This window comes from Poecilia mexicana, unplaced genomic scaffold (genome assembly GCF_051168715.1).
Source record: "Poecilia mexicana isolate PSO_F unplaced genomic scaffold, ASM5116871v1 scaffold_17, whole genome shotgun sequence".
Classification (NCBI taxonomy): domain Eukaryota; kingdom Metazoa; phylum Chordata; class Actinopteri; order Cyprinodontiformes; family Poeciliidae; genus Poecilia; species Poecilia mexicana.
In genome coordinates, this window is record NW_028263386.1 from 11,821,610 (window position 1) to 11,844,097 (window position 22,488).

Below are 22,488 nucleotides of genomic sequence, written 5' to 3' on the forward strand. Positions count from 1 at the left end.
TTTGAACTTTAAATCCCATCAGCACTAAATTGGTGTGTCTGAAGCACAACTAAGTAAAATGCATTGGAAATCGAAACTTAAAAAAAAAAAAAAGAAAAAGAAAGCTCCTCAAAGTTTCTCCTTACGTAAATATTAGGAAGTGAAAACAGTCATTTGATGCTGATTTCCATGTTTTGTACTTCCTTTTACACTTTAATCCCTTTCACAGATTTGTTCCCAAATTTTGGCTCTTTTAATATTCCTGCTACTTCTTTTAATATTCCTGCTCTTTTAATATTCCTGCTACAACATTTTTCAGGGCAAAATGTTGTACCGCTCTTATCCTGTTTGAACTGATTTAATGTTAAACTTGCTAGAAAGCTAAGTTCCTAAACTTTTAGGACGTCATTGACAATAAACTGAAGATTTTAGCTGTGGTTGGCAGCTAAGATGTTTAAATGTTATCATGGTAGATCAGATTGAAAACATTATTTTTGAGTAGTGTTTTATCTTTGAGACAAATTTTAGTATTGTCTTTTTGACATGGGAGGAATAACAGATGAGTAAAATAAGCCAAATAATTAGTTAAGCCTAAGCTTATGAATATTTTTGAAATGTGGTCTTTTACACCAAATTTGATCCAAATATATGCATTGTTACACCAACAACTAATTTAATTTTCTAAATCCTACATGTATTTTATTAGAGTAGAATTCATGAGAAAAGTCAAGTAATAGCAAAAGGAAAAACTCAGAAGTCATTTTTATTACATTCATAATTTTCAACAACAATAGGACTCTACTGTTATGTTATTCACAGCCAGCAATCACAATGGTAAACATGAGGTAGATCAACCAGGCACCAAGGCTACCACTGAGCTGCACAAGACATCGAGACACATTTCAGCAAAGATTGTGAGAGCAAGTTGCATATTAAGTATTAAATTATTTAAAAAAGAAAAGGAAAGAAAGAAAAAAGAAAGAAAAAAAAATAATGCTATGGACCGAGTCTTATGTGTGGAATATTTCTGAGGGAGCAGTTGTTTGCTGTATATTATTCAACTGGTAACTTGAATAGTGCAAGTTCACATCTCCTACCCTCCAATAACATTCAGTATATCTAAAACAACATCCATTTGGGTTCCTGTGCAATGCCTTCACAGATGTTTTTGAAGAGGGCAGTGGCCCCCCGCCTCAGAATGCAATCAAATATCTCACTTGAACATGATTATCAGTCCAAAATACTAGTCAAATAAATAAAGAAAAAGAAAAAGCTCCTCTATGGACCTGATTTCCATTTGTTGATGATAACTGAACGAATGGACACAAAGGGATACAAACATATTTTCATATATATATCTAGGTAGATTTCTTCTAGCCTTTTTGCAACATAAAATGCAGAAAGACACAACCAAAATACACTGGCAAAGAGTATCACAAGGCTAAAACATAACATCATAAACCGTCAGTCGGTAAGGGGATGACATAATATATTAATAATGTAAACAAAGATTTCAACAGTACAGTAGTTCAAATTCTAATTGTTCCTTCTTACTTTCAAACATTTCTTTGACTTGTATTTTTTTTTTCTTCATTCTGATTGGTCATCATGACAGATTATTTGTGGCTGTGTAAAACAATTAAGGCATATTCTTATGACAACCCTGTGGAGAAATACACAAAAACACTTTTCAAGTATGCTTCTTTTTTAACAGTGTGACACCTTATTCTTCCTCTGATTACCCTTCCTATCAATTGCGGGGCTTCAGCTTAAGCCAGAGGTTCCCAAACTGTGGGGCGCGCCCCCTAGGGGGGGCGCCGTGTCATTGCAGGGGGGGCGCGGGAAGCCGTCTGGATGAGAAACAAATAAAATATGAATCTGTATGCGCTGGGTTTTTACCTTAGAATGGCCAACTCTCCGTTATTCCTGTCAATTTGATACAATAGAGGCTTCCACACTTCCCATATTTGTGTCCTCTGTCACTTTTATCAGCAGTTAAAACTGTTTAATCCGTTGTTAACATGTTGTAACCTGTTTTTCCGAGCCGCCTTTAAACGCAACATGAGCGCTACGACGGTCGCGCTGGGTTTACACCTGTGAAGGAGACCTGCTGCTGCTGGGCGGAGCTACAGGTGTGTTAGGATCACGGGAGCAAACCAGCAAAACGCAAAGAACTTTTCACAGTTTTTCCCCCAAACTAACCGACTGAGTTGAGTAAAGCTGTTGGATGCAGGTAATGTTAGCTAAAAGATGACTAGCTAATATCAATACATCACCTTAAGCTTAACAAGCACCTTGTAGGCTACCGATGTTGGTGTCTATTTTCAGCTACGTACATTCATTTTGTCGATGCCACCCCCCCCGTCGTTTCAACCAGACAGCCATTTGTAATCCATGGGGGGGCGCAGAAACCACTGGGGGGGGCGCAGAAGAAAAAGTTTGGGAACCACTGGCTTAAGCTATGCAAACAGCGAAGAAGCCAACTGCCTCTAAACACCACAACAGGAGCAGTCCTAGGCACAGTTAGAAGCAAAATAAAAGGCAGTGACGGAGCTTGATTATGACATTTTATTTCTCTGACCGTTCAGGATTTGAGTCAGCAAATGTCGAAATGCAAATTATTTACTCTAACACACGGGCTGCTCTCTCTGATTGGCATTACACATACGCAGATAAACTTTTTTACATTCTTTAAAAGTCGTAGCTTGTAAACTCCCTTAGCTGTGATGACAGAAATTAAGTCATTTGGAAAGTATGACAGCACTCACGGCTTCTTCTTGGAAAGATTATCAATGCCACATTCATGCTTTAGAGGCACAGTAGAAAAAAAACGTAAATCTGCTAGGTTAATAGTTGCTTACTAGTCAAATCCCATTGGTAAAAGAAAAGCATCGGCTGCTAATAATGTTGGAAATTGCTTGTGACGCAGCCTCTGTTGTGATATCACTTAGCTATGAAGCGTTAACGAGCTTCTTGGAGTTTCAAAGGCTGAACTGGAAAGCAAATGGAGAAGGCAAGGTGCAGCTGAGTCTTTGGTGCCAACATAAGTTAATAAACAGAGAGAAGAAAACATAACGCCTTAAATCCCTTAAATCTCCCTCAATTTGAAACCCTGAGATAAAAACATATGTCCAGACTTGGACATACTGGATTTGGACATACCCCATTAGTCCTGTATCGGATCCATATTTGCCTCAAGAAAACAAGCAAAGCTTCAATTGAGCTGTGCTTCTTATAACCTGGTGGCAGTTTTCCTTAAAGTAAAAACAAGCTCAAGTGGAGATGAGTCAACAAGCAGGCATCAAGGGAACTGCTGCACGGGAGATCCAAAAGTACTCCTAACTGTGACCGAGATTCTCCAGCTGCGCAGCTACAGAACACTTGTGGGTTCAAACATGGCGGCCGGTCAGGAAGAAGAGGGGCCGATCCTCGCTACAGTTGGCCGTCTGAAACTCGTCCCGCAGACGAAACTGCCACTCGTCCTCCAGCTCCAGGCGGACGATGGTCTGACGCAGGGAACTTCTGTCCTGGCAGATCACACAGAGGGTGGCGCCTGAGGGAAGAATCAAGGTTATTCCAGTGGCTCTGGAAAATATTCACACCGCTTAAACGGTTTTTGTGCATATGTCCATGTTACAACCACACACTTGTAAGAGAGTGTGACAGCTGCTGTAGTACACTTAAAATGATACATGGTGTTCAAAATATTTTAAATAAATACAGGTGCTGGTCATAAAATTAGAATATTGTGATAAAGTTCATTATTTTCCATAATGTCATGATAAAAATTAAATTGTCATATATTTTAGATTCATTGCACACCAACTGAAATATTTCAGGTCTTTTATTGTTTTAATTTTGATGATTTTGGCAAACAGCTCATGAAAACCCAAAATCCCTGTCTCAAAAAATTAGAATATTATGAAAAGGTTCTCTGAACGAGCAATAAAAATAATCATCTGAATCAACAAAGTAACCCTAAACACCTGCAAAAGATTCCTCAGGCCTTTAAAAACTCCCAGCCTGGTTCATTACTCAAAACCGCAATCATGGGTCAGATTGCTGACCTGACTGCTGTCCAGAAGGCCATCACTGACATCCTCAAGCAAGAGGGTGAGAAACGGAAAGAAATTTCTGAACGAATCGGCTGTTTGCAGAGTGTTATATCAAGGCACCTCAGTGGGAAGTCAGTAGGAAGGAAAAAGTGTGGCAGAAAACGCTACACAACGAGAAGAGGTGACCGGACCCTGAGGAAGATTGTGGAGAAGGGCCGATTCCAGACCAAATTAAATTTTCATCTCCATAAAACTTTTCAGCAGATGGAATCATGAAGTGCTCCAAAATCTTCTGATAGCTGCTGCATTGATCCTGCCCTTGATAAAACCCAGTGGACCAACACCAGCAGCTGACATGGCACCCAGACCATCACTGACTGTGGGTACTTGACACTGGACTTCTGGCATTTTGGCATTTCCTTCTCCCCAGTCTTCCTCCAGAGTCTGGCACTTTGATTTCCGAATGACATGCAAAGTTTGCTTTCATCCGAAAAAAGTACTTTGGACCACTGAACAACAGTGGTCCAAAGTGCTGCTTCTCTGTAGCCCAGGTCAGGCGCTTCTGCCGCTGTTTCTGGTTCAAAAGTGGCTTGACCTTTGACCTGGGGAATGCGGCACCTGTAGCCCATTTCCTGCACATGCCTGTGCACAGTGGCTCTGGATGTTTCTACTCCAGACTCAGTCCACTGCTTCCCCCAAGGTCTGGAATCGGCCCTTCTCCACAATCTTCCTCAGGGTCCGGTCACCTCTTCTCGTTGTGCAGCGTTTTCTGCCACACTTTTTCCTTCCTACTGACTTCCCACTGAGGTGCCTTGATATAACACTCTGCAAACAGCCGATTCGTTCAGAAATTTCTTTCCGTTTCTCACCCTCTTGCTTGAGGATGTCAGTGATGGCCTTCTGGACAGCAGTCAGGTCAGCAGTCTGACCCATGATTGCGGTTTTGAGTAACAAACCAGGCTGGGAGTTTTTAAAGGCCTCAGGAATCTTTTTCAGGTGTTTAGAGTTACTTTGTTGATTCAGATGATTATTTTTATTGCTCGTTCAGAGAACCTTTTCATAATATTCTAATTTTTTGAGACAGGGATTTTGGGTTTTCATGAGCTGTTTGCCAAAATCATCAAAATTAAAACAATAAAAGACCTGAAATATTTCAGTTGGTGTGCAATGAATCTAAAATATATGACAATTTAATTTTTATCATGACATTATGGAAAATAATGAACTTTATCACAATATTCTAATTTTATGACCAGCACCTGTATATTAAGTATTTTTAGATTCAAAAAATGTGAAACGCATGATGTCAATTTGTAGCCTCTTTTTTTTTCTGAGACCCAACTGTATTACATATGCAACCCACTAGATGTTTATTTGTATAACCAAAACCAAATATCATATACTAGTCCTTCCACTTTGTATTATTACCATAAATAAATCCAATACATTGAAGTATGTGGTTGTAATTCCACAAAGTAGGTAACTGTTAAAATTTCAATCTGCAAACATGGAGGCCTGTCACCTTTCAGGAAGCGGAAGTTCTTGAGGAGTCCGGAAACAACGAAGGAGTCACACAGGTAAAGTAGTAGGCCACTGAACACCAGACCCTGATGGTTGAGATTGGTGGAGTGTGGGCGAGAGTTGATGTAGCACACAGAAATCTGCAAAAAGAATGTAAGACACGTTATCGCTGCCGCTAGAGTAAAATAAAGTAAACAAGAGGTGATACGTATTGCCTAGAAACATTCTGAAACCTGTGTCGGGAAGTTTCTGGGTTCATCAGAACAAACAACTGTGCAGATTGTGTGGAATAAAACAAAACAAAACAAAAAGAAGAAATGTTTACATAAGCAAACTGTTTGTGCTGAGGTTGTGCAAAGTCACAAATATGATCTCATATACAGAAGTTGCCTCGTTAGCATTCGCCGTCGGCACATGTGCTTGTAAGCAGGTCAGAATGTTCTTTGAAAAGAGACCCAGCAAAGACGTCTTGTTTAAAGATATTCGACAGAATGAAATTTTCAGATTTAGAACACAGATATAATAACTCCTCGCTGTTCAGTTCCTGGACAAGTAGCTGAAGAGCTCAGCCTAATCTCCTGGGAGATCTTACCTCTGGGCTGAGGTTGAGGTAACTATCGATGGACAGAACTGGGTTGTTTCTGTTCTGAACGGCTTTCGGAAACAGTCTGCGGCTGCAGCTCTGCAGGAAGTTTTCCAGCAGGAACTGAGCCGGGGCGTCTAATAGGGTCTGTTCACTGTCTGGGGCACAAACGTACTGAGACGGGCTGATCGGAGCCTTGTTTTCAATTTCCTGAGGAGACAAAAGTAGGCCCGGCAGGGTGAGGTTGAGCAAAAAGAAAATGTACATATTTTTATCTCTTTGGCAGTCAATGACGCTTCAAAATACAAACGAAATGCTCACCACAAGTTTCGGTTTGACTACAAAATCTTTCTTCCCCCCGACTGGAATGTGTTTTTTCATCAGGAAAAAGTTGTTAAAGCGGCATATCAGCAACCCGCTGCTGTTCACCCTCAGATTAAAGTCCACCTCCTCACAATCGTACCTGCACACGGCAGCGGTGACCAATAATCAAAACTACTGCACACGTTATTAACAGCTTAAAGGCGGACGTGAACTTACCGGTTGAGGTCATATTGAACGTTCTGCGTCAGGTCCACATTAAGGAGGACAAAGTCGTGGAGGTGACACCGACTGAAAGGGTCTTGGGGAGTCTTGTGGGCCAGGCTGCTGCTCCACTTGCGGACACCGCAGATAGCATACAGGGAGATTTTGGGTGTGTTCTCCATGTGCTGCAGCACTGTTTTCAAAGACACATTGGTGATGCCTGAGCTTCCATCGGAGGTTTCACTGAGAAAACAAGTGAAAGGAAGAAAGGTTTCAACTTTAACAGGTCTGTAATTATCATAAAAAAATGCAAAGTTTAAACCCCTAACAACACAATCCTGAATGCAATGTGGAAAAAAAATGCAAACTGTGTAGCTATTTGGGTAAAATGGAAATAGGGTTGACAAAAGACAACTAATATCACCATCGCACGTCATCAGTTTGAATCATTTTTCTGGTGATGTTTAGTTTTTAAAGACTAGTTCATCCCAGACAGGTAGTACTGAGGACTTCTCAGTACTGAAATCTAGCCAAGATAAGGCGGTATAACCTCAAAAATAATAATTAACAATTTGTTAAACTTATAAACTCCAACAGTCACCAACTGTCGAGATAAATTGCACATGATTTGTTTAGCTTGTCTTTTCATTTCAGATATTGTCTCCCAATTTTGGGGTTGGGGGAAAGCAAGGTTATTCCAGCTCCGTTCTACCTTCCATCTGTCGGCTGGAAGGTGTTCCACAGCACACACGAGTCGTCCATCATGACAATGAAAGGCCATACATCTTGTCTCTTGACACCTTGCTCCTCCAGGCGGTTCCTTTCCAGCTCTAGGTTATGGTATGACAGCTCTTTGATCATGAAGCGAGCAGCACCTTAAACAGACAGGAGCCTATTACTCTGTGTGTCATTCATGTTTCCTTAAAAGTACAACATCCAGAGGTTCCTCTAGCCATAGCAAATTGCTGATGGAGGTAATGAGTATGCCCATGCTGTCCTTAAATTGCATATCCATATACAAATAAAATGTGAGCTATTGCAGTTTAATAAAAAGCAGAAAGTCACAGTTTTTATGGTACAGAACACAGTTTACGTTGCATGTGTGTACAGCACAAACAGTTTGTCCTGAATGAGAACACTGGCAGGGAGCCGCGCTTTAGGGGTCAAGGTGACACAACTGTGATCTGTCAGGTCGCAGCTTCGCTCTGCTGCACCTCTTTCAAGCAGAGCACACACTTGATTGGCTGCTCTTCAAATCACCTTATTATGCCATTGATGTTGTCATACAGGGCGGCTTCCTCAGATTGGCTAAAAGAAGCTTTTACCCTTGATCTTTACAAAAGATGCTCAAAGTCACAAGAGTAATAGCCAATGACCCCACTGGCCTACATGCTGCGGTTATTATCAACATGATGGGATGTAAACAGAAAGGTTGAGAAACCTACAAGCCACATTCATATAAATATACATATATTCAATGCTCTTCTGCATTTAAAAGATTCAATAGTGATTAAAGAGATGTGTCCGTATCTGTGGCATAATATACTGTAATTTTACGGCACACTCCACATTTATTGGTAAAGGTCTATAAAAAGCCATAAAATAAGATTATTTTGTTGAAGCAGCATAACTCTGAGAGTTTCAGAACAATGTAACCTAATGCTAAAAAATTAATTTCTCAACAAAATCAACAGTAATGCGATAAATGGCCCTCCTAAAAAGTAGTACTGATTAAGATTAATTAGAAAAGTACCTGACTACTTTTTAATGGGTTATACACTTCACATTATAACACAAGGAATAATACTGTCATGCAAAGAATAACTGAGTAAATATAAAAATCAGTCCTCAAATGATTCTAGAAGAAAGTTATTCAAACCAATCTGAGGCTATGTTAAAATGCAATGGCTCCCCTTGCTCAGTTAACAACTGCATGAAACAATTGGGATTAACTTCATTATTTGGAAAACTAACGAGGCCAAAAGATCTCAAAAAGTAACACACTTTTTGATTCTGTTCTTGAATCAACAGAAATTGAAGAAAAGATGAGAATAAAAGTCACTGACATTTATCAAGAAAAGAAAGAGCCCAAAGAGACTTACTGAAGAGGACAGTAAGTGAGGTACAAGTAATTTCCCAAACTCACTGCTGCAGTGACGAGCAACAAGATAATGCAAGTGAAATACAAACTAAAATTTTAATTTAAGGTCTTCTAGACATCTTTTATCAGCATGGGAAGTAAGTGTTTCTCACAGACCCCTAAGTTTACTGGTCTTGTTAAGAGAGTATGCCACTCACCAACTCCGGCACTGTTGAACATTGCTGGTAGGACGAGCAGGATGTGGTTGGGCCAGTACTTCCTGTAGTGGGGCATTTCAAACTGTTTGACCACCAGGATGTGCAGATGAGTGGCGCCCTCCATGGCGTGGAAGAGATTGAGCAGCCCATGCTCTTGGCGTCCGGTTGTCGGGGTGAAGATTGGACTCTTCAAAAGATCAGGGTTCTGTGCAGAAGCATAAAGACAAATGAGTATCACCACTTCTCCCCATATAAGACCTTGCTTGATCATACATTATGCTGATGACATATTTGTATAGTGATCTTCTTTTATCCGTCTACTAGCCGTAGAGACGCATTATCTAACCTTTGTGGAGACGAGAGGCAGTCGTAAACTTTCCAGATGGCTCCCCTGATGACTGAAAACAAAGTGCTGCTCCTTGGCTTTAGGAATGAAGAACTGGAGCTGGACCTCCTCTCCCAGCATGGATGAGCAGAAGGTAAAAGCGTGTAAGGAGCACTCCGACAGCTATAACACACAAATTCAATATTTGTAGAGAGGAGATTTTAGAAGATGTCTATTAATCATAACAGTTTGAAGGAAATCTGCATGTAGCTCACCTGTGTAGTAGGAACTGCCTCACAGTATTGATGACACTGCTCACAGTGGTGAAAGGCATTATGGGCAGCAAACCGGCTTAGACGTATTGACTTGGTCACTCTCTTGCCTTGTGTTTGGTTCTCTCCTTCTTTCTTAAACTCTGCTTAACAAATTGCATTGCATGTGTTTAAGGTGTAGCACTTACATTACAAACACTTTTGAAATGAAAGATTTCAACTCTTTCAGTATAAGATTCCTGACCTTTAAATAACTTTGGCATCTTATCAGAGTAAACCGGGCTGGCCTTCCTGAATTTAGGATCTCTGGGATTGGGGTCAAAGGGCAGCTTTCGGATATCCTCAATGTCGGGCCACTGCGTGTTTGCTGGAGTCGTAGCATCTGTAGTTTCTGAAAGTTACAAGTGGGAAAAACATTTGTTAGTGATACCTGACAGCATGGTGGGAGCCTGTGTTATATACATGTTTGAGCTTTCAAACACAGTTTGTAATCGAACATGATAGATATACATCTTCTAATATCATACTTACTAAAGAGAAACTGTAATTGGCTAAAATCGGTAAGAGGACAAAGCTTTACGATCAGAAAGCTTTCACAAAATTATGGTCGGTGAATCTCTGTTCAGCAGCTACGTGGTTCAAAGTTGAACATCAGTTATCTTAATGTGATTTTTTGCTGAGATATCCTTGAGTAACTTCTTGTTACTGGACATCAAACTTATCAATACAGTCAAAATCTAAATGCATCCATCACCTGAGAACAGCATCTTTCAGAAAAATAACATCCTCTGGACAAATTAGTGGACAATCTGTAGCTTTTGACTGTCATTTGATGTTTGAGTATAATAAAATGACCTATGTTTTCATTTTGACATTCATTACACTTTTTTTTTTTTTACATATTTTTAAATGAAACAAACAAACAAACAAAAAATTCCAAATTAAGGATGTTGCTGTTTATTTCAAATTTAGTATTATTTACCAAATGACAAAGAAATGAAAATTCTATATGCCTTCTGAATGACAGTAAGAAACCATGAACAAACATGTAGTTGTTGCCATTTTCACCATCATTTTCTGAAGGAAAAAAAAGAGAAAATGATTAGAAGAAACACAAAAGTCCTGGTGGTTCTCACCTGCCTCCTCGTCTTCTTCGTCATCATAAACATCAACCTCAAGCAGTCTAATGAGCATACGAAACAGGATGCGTAGAAACTGCAGGTAGGCACCAGTTTTCCCCACCTGACGAAGGACAAGAAAACAATGTGTATAATTGTGTAATAACTCACATATGTCTAAGTGAATATATAACAATTTGCAAGCATTTGAATTTAAATTTAAAGATAATATTGGCACATTTTTCTTCATTTACACCATAGGCCACAGAGATGGTACCTTGCAGAAGCATTCATAGACCTTGAACTTTTCACATCGTGTCTGTGTATGTCATGGGGTATTTAAATAATAAGTCAGCAAAATGTCTATGTGCAGGAATACACATATATGTACAGCTGTGAAGCCAGATGAAAAGGATCCATGGCTTTCCAATGTTTTTTTTTACAGATACAAATCTGTCATGTGTTATGTGATTTGGTAACAAACTGGCTTTAGAAGCCAACTAATTAATAAACTAACACAAGAAATTGTGACTGAAATGTGATAAAATGTTTAAATCTTCAATGGTAATTACAACTTTTGACAAGGCACCTCATAATTTCTTTAATAAAATAAAAATAAATTATGAAATAAATCAGACATTTCCACAAAACCTCTTTTGGAGGGAACATGCGTGTGTTTGTTTTACTTGTGGAGGTCCGCTGAGCAGCAGGCGTCGTGGATGCGGCACAGGTGGTGCTTCATAATCAGCGTGATGCTGCCTGGCAATGGTCCACTGGCGGTAGTACAGGCTCTGGTCTGCCCCCTGCAGGTTCTGTGTGATGAGTGGCCTCAGCGGACTGCTCCAGGACACATCTGCGTGAGGCAGAAGTGAGAAGGAGCTCAGCTGACTCCCCGACTCCCCTGACAGCAGGTTGTACGCCGCCCGTGACAGGATGACTGTTCGCGGCGACACCCTGGAGCACTTGGACGCTCGTCCGCACTGCGTGGACTGGCTGGGCCTCTGTGTGGAAGAGGAAGAGGTGGAGGGGGAGGGGGAGGAGGAGCTAGAGTAATTGGATGGAGGGACGTTGGGGGCTTTCAGAGGGTTGGAGGAGAGCTGGCTTCCCAGAGAGTCACACTCTTGCTTGAATCCTTCGGTTAGTGTGGCCACATCTGAGGTGACGAGGCCTTCGGGTTGGGAGGTGGAAGTGGAGGGCTTCTGGAACGAATCGGCCAAGTCAGATGAACTGACTCCATTCTCCACCAGCGAGCCTTATTGAGGATGTAGAGAGAAACAGAAAATAAAGACTACGATACAAAATGTTGAGCTGTAAAATGTCTAATGGTTTGTAAAACTTATTGAAATATCCCAAATTCGGCACACTTTGTTTTCTGTCACCAGATGTAGTTAGAGCTTGTCTTTAACATGACATTCCAGCATTTCTCAGAGACTCACCAGATGTTCTGGTCGCAGCGCTGCCGTTGCTCTGAGGTCTCTCCAGCTCGTCCCCGTCATTCAGGCTGCCTGTGGTTTTCTCTCCATCTGATTCCCGAGGAGCCGTAGAGGTCTTGGACTCCTGGACCAGATCTAGAGAAACATAGGTGCAGGCAAGACCCACCTCCTGCTCCAGGGCGGTACGGGTCAGGTAGCTGGAGTCTATCAGACGCAAGTCTGTATATTTCAGAGACCTGGAGGGTCAGAATTGTGACGATTAGACATTTTATTTGTTTTATTTGCTAAATTTCTACAAGACTTTTATTCTGAAAAATAATTTAAAACTAAAATAAATGACCGGAAGTATGAAAATAAATTTTCTAAATCACTAAAGTTGATTTATTTTAAGTTAAAAGAAACTGCATGGCATCGATTCATGGCTAGATCAAAGCCACTGTGGAAATCAGCTGTCTGTGGTGATGTTTCACAGCTTTATGTGTGAAGAGTGTGAGTACCGGGGGAAGGTTTCTCCAAGTGGGTCTTTCCCTGTGAGAATGATGATACAGGGCAGCCCCTCCAGATCCTCATACGTGTGTGGTACCCATTCTTCATTCTCACAGCCTCTCCACATCTGCGGCAGAAAAAAAAACCCCACCCATTTTTTGCAAAAATGTTTAATTCAAATGGAAGAACATAAACACAAGCATTCACAGCTTTTTAATATTTCCAGTCCAGTTTTATGTGAGGAATATTAAGAAAATATTTAAGTTTACAACCTTTCACAACTACTGGGTTCTTAGAGGTTTATTTTTAAACTGCAATTTATTGCAAATGTTGCCATTTTCCTTGAACTTGAGAAAACTTTGCTGAAGCAAAAAAAAAAAAAAAACTCCCCCCTTCCCCCTGGGTTTTATGACAAAGTGGAAAAGAAAAAAAAATTGTTGTAGTCCAATTTTCAAGGTAACCGAAACAAACTATCTTAAAGAAATCAACTCCAAAATGCTCCGACGAGCTGCCATAAAGAGAAAAACAGTGGTTCTGATCTTATGTTTTCTCACCCTGAGGTTGTTGATGAAGTTTCTGGACAGGTTGAGTTCAGACGCTGGGCTTCCCAGCAGTACTGCGAAGCACAGCTGCAGTCCCAGCTTGTCCCTCACATCCTCCAGTCTCTCTCGGGCCAACATCGCCAGCTGCAGCGAGGGGACGCGCACCAGCAGCATGTGGCCACGGCCCTGGGAGCCCTCTCGACTCGGAGCGTTTATCAGGTCCTCCACCACGGCCAGGGTCTCCGGCGTTATGTGATCCCTCAGGGACGGGGAAGAGGTCAGGGCCATCATGGCCTCTGTGTATTGCTGAATCAGCAGGTAGCTACGAATCACCATGCTGTGCAGGTGGGGATGTCTGGGAGCCATGTTGGAGAGTTTAGCTGATTATAATGATTCATTGTTCAGGTTTTTAAGAGAAACTGTTCCTTGGTGTCAGCCTTACCTCTCTAAGAGGGTATGAACCATCTTCTCAAACGCATCATCGCAGCGCAGGATGGGGCTGGCCACGCCCCACTGCAGGGAGCAGCTGTAGTCCCTCAGGCCAAAGTAGACCAACGCATGAGGAGGTTGCTCCCTCTGCTGGAAGAAAATGTTCATAACAACAAAACAAAAGTGAATGGCCAGAAAACTCCTTACCGAGTATTGCTGTATTTTGTTTTTTTCAAACAGTCACTTAGATCTCAATTTTGTGGAGTTAAAAAGCAAAGCACAAACATCCCCTATTTCCTTTGACAGTTTACTGTGAATATATATTTTAGTCCAGCAGGTGGAGTAGCTGAGCCACAGGGGGAAAAGTGACAATTTCTGTTGTTGTAAACAAAGGGTTTTTCATTAATAAGATAAATAAAAAAAATATATCTGAAATAAATACATTAATTAAGATCTTACCTTTAAATGAGGGTATTATTTAATTCATAAAACAAACATTAAAGTCCGTTAATATTTGTAATATAAAATATCTAATGTAAAAAGGTCAGGTTAGGATTCAAATCCAGGACCTTGTCACTGCAAGGCAGCAGAGCTACCAACTATGCCTCTGTGCAGCCCATATAATAATAATGACACTAATAATTGAGTAAGTAGAGGAGCTTTGGATGCTAGTCAGAAGGAAAGTGATCATTTCCATATTTTAATAAAATCAACATTTTGAAAAGGAAGATAATAATTTGAGCTGGTCATTTAATTTAATGAATAAATAGAATAACTGAAAAAGAAACTGTTCTGCAAAATAACAATTTATATTATACATTTATATTAAAAAAACTGGCACTGAAAGTTTTACATGATAATTGAATAAATACATAAATAAATAGTTAAAAATACAGAATCTCACAACTTAAAATGTTATTCGTTATACCCCTACTTCAGTGTGTTTCCGATAGTTTTCTGATGTTGTGAGGACAAAAAACTCACCAAATGGTCACTGGATGGCCAGTGAATTTCATTGTGGATGCTGATGCGGGACTGGTGGGTCTGCAGGGTGTAAGGGAAGCAGCTGACCTGCAGGACCAAGAGGTTCATGGCGTCCAGGACTTCCTGGCAGTTCACCACCCGGTCAGCCAGACCCTGCAGCTCCCCGTGGCACACAGAGCCCGACAGGGCACTGGAGATGAAGGTGCATCGTGGAAAATTCAGAATCTGTACATTTCTACCACAATATGCAACAAGTTTAATAAAAGCAAGTCTGATGTGGGCCATGGACACGCACAAAGCTTTTTGTTCCTGTTGAATATGTTGGTACAAGGGAAGATAGTCCATAAACAAAAGTTCTGAAAAACAGAGAGCAATATAAGCCCATGTTTCTAACAACATGATGCAAATATCACTGGGTGTAAGAAGCATTCTCAATGCAAAAATTATATGTGACGGTCTACAATTATGGGGAAGACTGCTGAATTAACAGTAGTCTAGAATTTAAACTTCTTTTTGAAAAAAAGTTATTTAATGTTTGAACGGGTAATGTGGAGACGTACATTGCTTTTAGCTTAAATTTCTAACAGTAATCAGCCTGTTGATTAAGTGGAGCAAACAATGATTTCTACTGCTTTTCTGACTTGCAACAAAGAACTGAGTTCATATAAGAGCATATTTCCTCTGAATGTTATTAGCCATATTTCCTCGCCTCTGGCTGTTATTAGCTCTAGATTACAGCTGTTCTGCAATGTATTTACTTTGTAAATAGCTGCGTATCCAAATTCCCCCAAACACTAAATGAAGTACAAGTGCCAGAGATCTTTACCACGCATTTATAATGCGTAGTAAAGTCTATTTTATGGAAATAGACTATAAAACTATTTGCCAAGGTTTAATAGCTTTCAAGCGAAAGTATTGGTTTTCATTTGTTGCAGCTGTCCGCTGATTTATTTAGGGTTTAAGATGGACAAGGTTGAATTTCCAGTCATAACAGCTTTATTTTCACAGTTGGCCCTCCAAACTAAGAAGTGGTTATTATACTTATTAAGGACTTTGAAGGTTTTCATCACCTTGTGAGGTCGACGTGTGAGTTGTCATGGATGAGGACAAACAATGTGTACGGGTTTTGCTTCACTTTCTTCATGAAGGCCTCCATCTTGGTGTGAACATCGGCGTCTAGACGCACCACATACTTCTCTGATTTCTGTTGGGCTGTGGACGTATCTTCATTTCCCAAATCCACAAGGACTCCTGAGCCAAAAAACAGACGCTTACTGAAAACAGGACTTGATTTTTTAAAACTGTGATTTAACAGCTTCCATACAGCTGTACATTTTTCATGTTTGAAATGACTCAAATTGCCCATAGTCCTGAGTTCATTTAGTTAATGTTTAAACCACATGTGTCAAACTCAAGGCCCGCGGGCCACATGTGGCCCGCCATGTCATTTTATGTGGCCCCCGCAGCATTTTATAGGCCGACATTGACTTACAATAGGTTTTGAGCACGAATTGACTACAAACTACATCTCCCACAATGCATTCCGATTGTTACCAGCTAACATTACGGCTTCTCGCCACTAGAGAGCAGCAGAGTCACCTCAAGCTGCTTATTGATTTTCCCAGCGAATAAAACTGAGACATCGACAAGCTAACATCAAAACGTCCAAGAAAAGAAAAATCGATTTACAAGTAAGACTGTGAATGAAGATGTGTGTGAGTTGGTGTCAGGGCGGCAGGTCGCGCTAGACGTTATCTTGACCGACAACATAAAAAAAATCGGTTCTGTACTATTTTATCCGTGAAATTACAATCATATTAACATCGACTATTTAGTCGCATTTTATGCGGTTTAGTTAATATTCACCGTGAATCCAGATCCCATCACAAATTAAGCAGATAAATGCATCTACATTTTTCCCGTAGTGACAAAAACCAACCCAATAACTTTTAATAAATTAAATTAAGCGAATTTACTTAAATTAGCATCACTTCACCCGCTGGGGTCTGAACAACTTCCTCCTGGTTCCCATCTGCAGAAAAATCTGCGAAAATTCATCAGTCAGTTGGATCTGTCTGATCCAAACAGATCAACTGAACTCTGTGAGTGTTTTACCCTGTGCGGTCCGGTGTGCGCTTTTACCAGGATTATTTATTTATTTAATTATTTATTTATTTAGCGTGGTTTCGCTTCTCCGAAACGGACAGATGTTACATCTGCAGCTCCTCCAGACCGCCGCTCTCCTGGGTAACGCGCACCAAGAAGGCTCCATTTGTTAAATCCGCTGGATGAGTTACTTCCAGTGGTTTCTAAGTCTTCGCAGCGGCGGAGCCACGTCCGCAGTGGTTGAGTTGCGGACTGCGCATGTTACAGTCTAATTAACTTTTGCATCGTCATTTATTTCCTCCAGATAAACTACCGGCTCCTCAAATGGATTAACACAACGTTGCATTCTCTTTAGTTTTCTCTGGTCTGTAATAGAGACTTGAATTTAACACGCCATTTCAACCAAAGGTTTGTAATGCGCTTCCTAACCATTTTTTATTTGTAAGTATTGATTTTATTTTTTAGCCAAGCCTCTGTCTCTGCTAATGACATCTTCAATACAGGCTTATTTTATGGACTGAACAGACAGAAACAGTCTCCATTATACATTTTGAACTGTTGATTTTATTTTTGAACCATTTTTTTTAATTGTAAAATGTTGATTTTATTTTTGAACCATTTTTTATTTTAAAGTGTAGATTTTATTTTTGAACCATTTTTTTTATTGTAAAGTGACCATTTTTTATTGTAAGGTGTTGATTTTATTTTTGAACCATTTTTTATTTTAAAGTGTTGATTTTATTTTTGAACCATTTTTTATTTTAAAGTGTTGATTTTATTTTTGAACCATTTTTTAATTGTAAAGTGTTGATGTTATTATTGAAACCTTATTTATTTTGAAGTGTTGATTTTATTTTTGAACCCTTATTTATTTTGAAGTGTTGATTGTCTGAAAGACCTTACACGTGAATTGCCCCATATGGGGTTTGAACTGATGACCTCAGGATTACCAGCATGGTGCTCTAACCTGCTGAGCTAACTCACCTACCTTACAAACTGTTGAGTTTCCATGGATTTAAGAATAACTTACATGATCTTACCACAATGGAGATTTGATAAAAGTGCTTATATTCCAATGTTTTTCAAAACAACATACATAATATTTTATTTTCCAGAGATTTTGTATTTTGAAGTGCTGATATTTTTGAACCATTTTTAATTTTCAAGTGATTGTATTTCAGAGATATTTTTTTATTTAATGTCTTAATTTTATTTTTGAACCATCTTTTATTTGTAAGTATTGATTTTAATTTTTAGCCATTTAACCAATTCTCTGTAGAACCATTTGTCTCTGCTAATGACCTCTTTAATACATTTTTTTGATCCCAGGCTTAGTTTATGGACTGTAATGTGAAATTGCGCACAATTATAAGTCTGACAGTTTGTTCACCAAGTTACTGTGCTCTCTGAGAGGATCTGTGGTATAAGTTTTTGACATTGTTCCATGCCCATTGTTATTAGTCTCTAACAAAATGTGGATCATCTACCATGAACACTCCAAAGAGCATGAGTTTCTGTAGTGTAGTGGTTATCACGTTTGCTTTACACGCAAAAGGTCTCTGGTTCGAAACAAGACAGAAACAGATTTTGCATGTTCTATACATCACAGGTGTTTACTAAAGGTCAACAAGGGTTCTGTGGTGTCATGGTCTGTACTCTGAATCCAGGCATCTGAGTGCAAACCTCAGTTGAAATTTTCATGCGCTGCATCTAACATCATCAACTTTGGAACCTCAAACTGAAACAAAGCAGACAAGTTCAGTTCCTGTAGTGTAGTGGTTATCATGTTTGCTTTACACGCAAAAGGTCTCTGGTTCAAAACCAGACAGAAATGGTTTTTGTAGGTTATGCATCTCTTGGGGTGCAGTGAGACAACAAGAGCCTTCCTCTTTTGTGATGGTTCATTTGCCAATCGACTTCAATGTAGGCTTCTTTGAAATCGAAGTTACTTCACTTCAGTTACCAATTGGCAGTTCTATGGTGTAATGCACGTGTCAAACTCAAGGAGTTTGACACCCCTGGTTTAAACTATAAATACAAGAGTTAAGTTTGAATTTTCCGGAAAACCTGGAAAATTTCCACTGGGATTAAGGGGGAGAGAGACGGTTGGGCGGATGATGGAAGAAGGAAATTGTTAAGGAAGATTGCTTAGGACTATAGAAAGATGGAGAGAGGGAGGAAAAAAGAAAAGTAATAATGACATTGAAGGAAATAAACATTTTCCATATGTTTTCCAAACCTTTCCAAGGCTGGAAAATACATAAATATAATTCCACATTTCTCCACAGTTTACTAAACAGTGTAGGAAGTGTGTTATTGAAATCTGAAATAAAAAAAACTGCAGTTCAAAGGAAAGAAATTTTAAAACGGCTTTTGCGATAGACATTTTCTCCGCGACATTACCTGATTGTCGGATGCGTTGGGCCGTCTGGTGCACTAGAATGTGAGATGGAGGAACCAGAACCAGAAAGTCCACTTTACAAAAGCGACCTAAATCCAGATTCTGGGTCCCTGAATCAGCAATGGAGCAGACTTGGGAGAGAAGACTTCGAGCCACAGTCAGCTGGGCCGGATAGATCTGAAAGACTCTATTTAGGAGCTCCACTGCAGGGGGAAAAGAATGAGGCACTATATGGTAATATACTCCATCCATCCATCCATCCATCCATCCATCCATCCATCCATCCATCCATCCATCCATCCATCCTTCCATCCTTCCTTCCTTCCTTCCTTCCTTCCTTCCTTCCTTCCTTCCTTCCTTCCTTCCTTCCTTCCTTCCTTCCTTCCTTCCTTGTCCCTAGTGGGGTCAGAAGACTGAAGACTATATGATTCTTATTTTATATTTAAGCTTAGAAGTCGATTTATGACTTTAAGAAAAAAAATACATGGAGAAAAATAATATACATAATAAACATGAGTTTTGTCAAAAAGACTGATAAAGTAGGTAAATTTATTCAGGATGATGAAATACAAACAAAAATATTGGTGTAAATTCATGAGAATTTACAGTAAAGATTTAAAATTTAAGATAAATCACTGGTGTCCAAATGTTTTGAGTTGACAGCTCAGCTCAGGACTTTGTTTCAATTAAAAATGCTGAGTAATTTTTGTGAATTCTGTTCTTTTTCAATGGTAATCAATGAACTGATGAATTATCTTAGGTAAAAAAAAAAAGGGTTCTCCGATGGTTGCCTTATTTTTGGGTCAAATGTTTTCTTTTTTTTGTTGGCATGGGAGATGTCTTAGTTTACTCCCAGCAGCAACAAAGAAAATGTTTTACAAAAACCTTTGCTATCTTTAGCCAAGTTTTAAAATAGAGGGATTTATCTATGTTTTGGAGAACATTATGTGTACCCTCACCACCAGCCACCATGTTCATTTAGTTCACTGTCACATAGATCCAGACAGAAATTGTAATAAATTTCAAAACACCGAGGTACTGCTTGAGTTGAGTTGACTTAGCGATCAAATGGCTGCTGAATTCTGGTCGGAAACAAACAAATTCAATTAAAATAAAGTTTACTAGCAAGCAGAGGAGTCCAACCTGTGTCTGGTGGTGGTGACATGCTGGCAGGCTCCTGTGACTGGATGTTCTCAGTGACATCGCCCTGGAAGGGCTGGATGACCTGTCCTTTCCGTCTGCGCTGATATCGTACGAGCTGCTTGTCAAGATTGTCCCCTGAAAGAAAAAAAAAAAGAAAGTAAAAACAGTGGCCATAATGACGCAGAGGAGCAAGCACAAGTTGAGCATAAATGTGATACACCGGACTCTTTGTCCTGGATCATCTCTATGTTGTGCAACGAAGCACTCGAACTGTTTTATTTATCTTATGGAGAAGAGCAGCTTGTAGATTTGACATGTTTACCTATTGCAATAAATAAATAACATGACTCAATATAGTCATATACTTAAGCAATAAAATCTGTCTCAGGCAGACAAGAGAACCTACCAAGGGAGGTTGTTTTGAAATGAGATGCCAGGACACCGACTTTCCCTGTGATGAGTTCGTAGCTGATTTCCTTCAGAAACTCGTTGGTTGTGAGCATTCCTTCAGCTAAAGCGCGTGCTTGGTACTTTCCTGAAGGGGAAAACGAGTGTTAAGATCAAGCTGTGTGCAGGCTGATCGTGAAACTGTGAAATGCAGTGCTTCGGACTCACCTAAAACAAGCACACAGAACTCGTTGCCGTTCATTTTCGAGGCACATATAACGACAACGTAGGTTGGCAGGCGCTGCTGATGCTGAGGACCCTCACTGAGAGAGCGCAGGGACTCAGAGATCCCCTCCCCCAAAGAATTGTGGGTTACCACGACCTGCACGCTGCCCCCGGAGACGCTCGCTTCCAGTCGAGCCAGCCATGGAAGCTGGGATGGGGAGATGGACGGATTCCCAGGACAGCACAGCATGGCCTTAAAGACGATCTGCTCCAGCTCCTCCCTCAGAGGAATCTGGTTTGGAGCTGCAGAGGAGGTTGAAATGAAGAAATAAACTTCACCAGGTTGAATTACAAAATCAAATGATTTCATTCCCATAATTTGCCTCAAAAAGTTAATTCACTGAGTAGGTATATTACACGGATTTGGATATTTTGAGCATTTATTAATTTTATGTTTTACACGGATAAGCTTAATCCAGAATTTTTTAAATTTTAATATCTTACAAAGACCTATAAAATAGGAGCTTCGATATAGAAATAATAGGCTATGTTCCAGTCATCTTTAAAGAAGGAAGCTCCTCACAGAGTGTTGCATCCAAGTCTGTCGATGAAAAGTTCAGCAGTAGAAAAAACCCGGAATAAACGACACTATTAAAGAAAACTGGGCTGAATTGAAGATTTAAAGATACCACTTTGTTTGTAATTTATCTATGAAACAAGATATTTGCCTTTCACAGCACATTACTTAAATAACTTCTAAGTAATATTCAGATTAAGATGATGTGAATGGTGCTTCTTTTTTTGTTACTTACATATTTAACAAACAGATGCTTACCTAAACGTGCAAGATACTGCAAAGTGAGCAGGATCATCATCTCCACACTGAGCATCTGGCTGCTGTGGAGACCCAATGTCTCCAGGTTTTTTTCTGTCAACTGGCTGCTCTTATAGCAGCTGACCAGCAGGGGGCTCACCACTATATTGCCAACGTTCCCATAGAAATAAGGTAAAGTGCCATGCCCTAAAGGAGAAACATTGCCATGAATGAAACAGTGAAAGTGTTTGTGTTCATAAATAAAAACCCTCCAAAAAATGTCCCCTTCGTGCACATATACAACAGATTTCATTGTTTCATTTTGCTTGCTTTGCCGGACAGAGTGGATTGAATGTGTTTAGTATAAAGCAGATGAGTGAAAAGAAACTTCTACCAATGAGGATGATGGGACGAACGCCTGAAGAGTTGAGCAGGTTTTCAGGAATGATGACCGTTTCTCCTGCATTGACAGGCTGGGGCTGAATGACGGCAGCGGCCGGCGGCTGAGGAGACGACACGGCTAATACAGAACCTGGCGGATAATTAAGAAGAAGAGTCAGTGCTCGCACATGTAAAAATAATTATTGATTACATTTATTTGACAGCTGCAGATACGGCGACCATTTTGCTGTTTTGAGGAAAAAGAGATAGAAAATGTTTTTTTTTTTTCTGAAACACAGCAAAAGTTTACACGTTTCTCCAGGAAAAGATCAAAGCAGACCCTTGATGCGGTTAAAAACTTTACACTTTAAAGTCAGTGAAAGAAAACTAAAGAAAACAAGTTTTTAATAAAAAAGACAAATGAGCATGCTTATATGTTGAAAAGCACGTCAGGTCAATGTAAAGCACGGTAGAGGATCTG

General features: G+C 39.9%; 1 protein-coding gene across 1 annotated transcript in view; it reads right to left on the minus strand.

The window, feature by feature from the left end:
* Nucleotides 1–724: 724 nt before the first annotated feature.
* Nucleotides 725–22,488, minus strand: part of greb1l (GREB1 like retinoic acid receptor coactivator) — a 61,585-nt gene continuing 39,821 nt past the window's right edge. Inside the window, exons 11-34 of the mRNA XM_088014346.1 lie at nucleotides 22,021–22,158; nucleotides 21,648–21,833; nucleotides 20,816–21,115; nucleotides 20,607–20,735; nucleotides 20,201–20,335; nucleotides 19,060–19,260; nucleotides 15,621–15,801; nucleotides 14,551–14,740; nucleotides 13,580–13,716; nucleotides 13,150–13,492; nucleotides 12,607–12,722; nucleotides 12,113–12,345; nucleotides 11,363–11,928; nucleotides 10,695–10,800; nucleotides 9,803–9,949; nucleotides 9,562–9,701; nucleotides 9,308–9,469; nucleotides 8,962–9,166; nucleotides 7,376–7,538; nucleotides 6,679–6,906; nucleotides 6,460–6,601; nucleotides 6,148–6,348; nucleotides 5,557–5,695; nucleotides 725–3,532 (exon numbers count right to left, since the gene is read on the minus strand). Of these exons, the coding sequence (XP_087870472.1) occupies nucleotides 3,369–3,532; nucleotides 5,557–5,695; nucleotides 6,148–6,348; nucleotides 6,460–6,601; nucleotides 6,679–6,906; nucleotides 7,376–7,538; nucleotides 8,962–9,166; nucleotides 9,308–9,469; nucleotides 9,562–9,701; nucleotides 9,803–9,949; nucleotides 10,695–10,800; nucleotides 11,363–11,928; nucleotides 12,113–12,345; nucleotides 12,607–12,722; nucleotides 13,150–13,492; nucleotides 13,580–13,716; nucleotides 14,551–14,740; nucleotides 15,621–15,801; nucleotides 19,060–19,260; nucleotides 20,201–20,335; nucleotides 20,607–20,735; nucleotides 20,816–21,115; nucleotides 21,648–21,833; nucleotides 22,021–22,158 (4,652 nt within the window). The 3' untranslated portion in view covers nucleotides 725–3,368. The remainder of the gene's footprint in view (nucleotides 3,533–5,556; nucleotides 5,696–6,147; nucleotides 6,349–6,459; nucleotides 6,602–6,678; nucleotides 6,907–7,375; nucleotides 7,539–8,961; nucleotides 9,167–9,307; nucleotides 9,470–9,561; nucleotides 9,702–9,802; nucleotides 9,950–10,694; nucleotides 10,801–11,362; nucleotides 11,929–12,112; nucleotides 12,346–12,606; nucleotides 12,723–13,149; nucleotides 13,493–13,579; nucleotides 13,717–14,550; nucleotides 14,741–15,620; nucleotides 15,802–19,059; nucleotides 19,261–20,200; nucleotides 20,336–20,606; nucleotides 20,736–20,815; nucleotides 21,116–21,647; nucleotides 21,834–22,020; nucleotides 22,159–22,488) is intronic.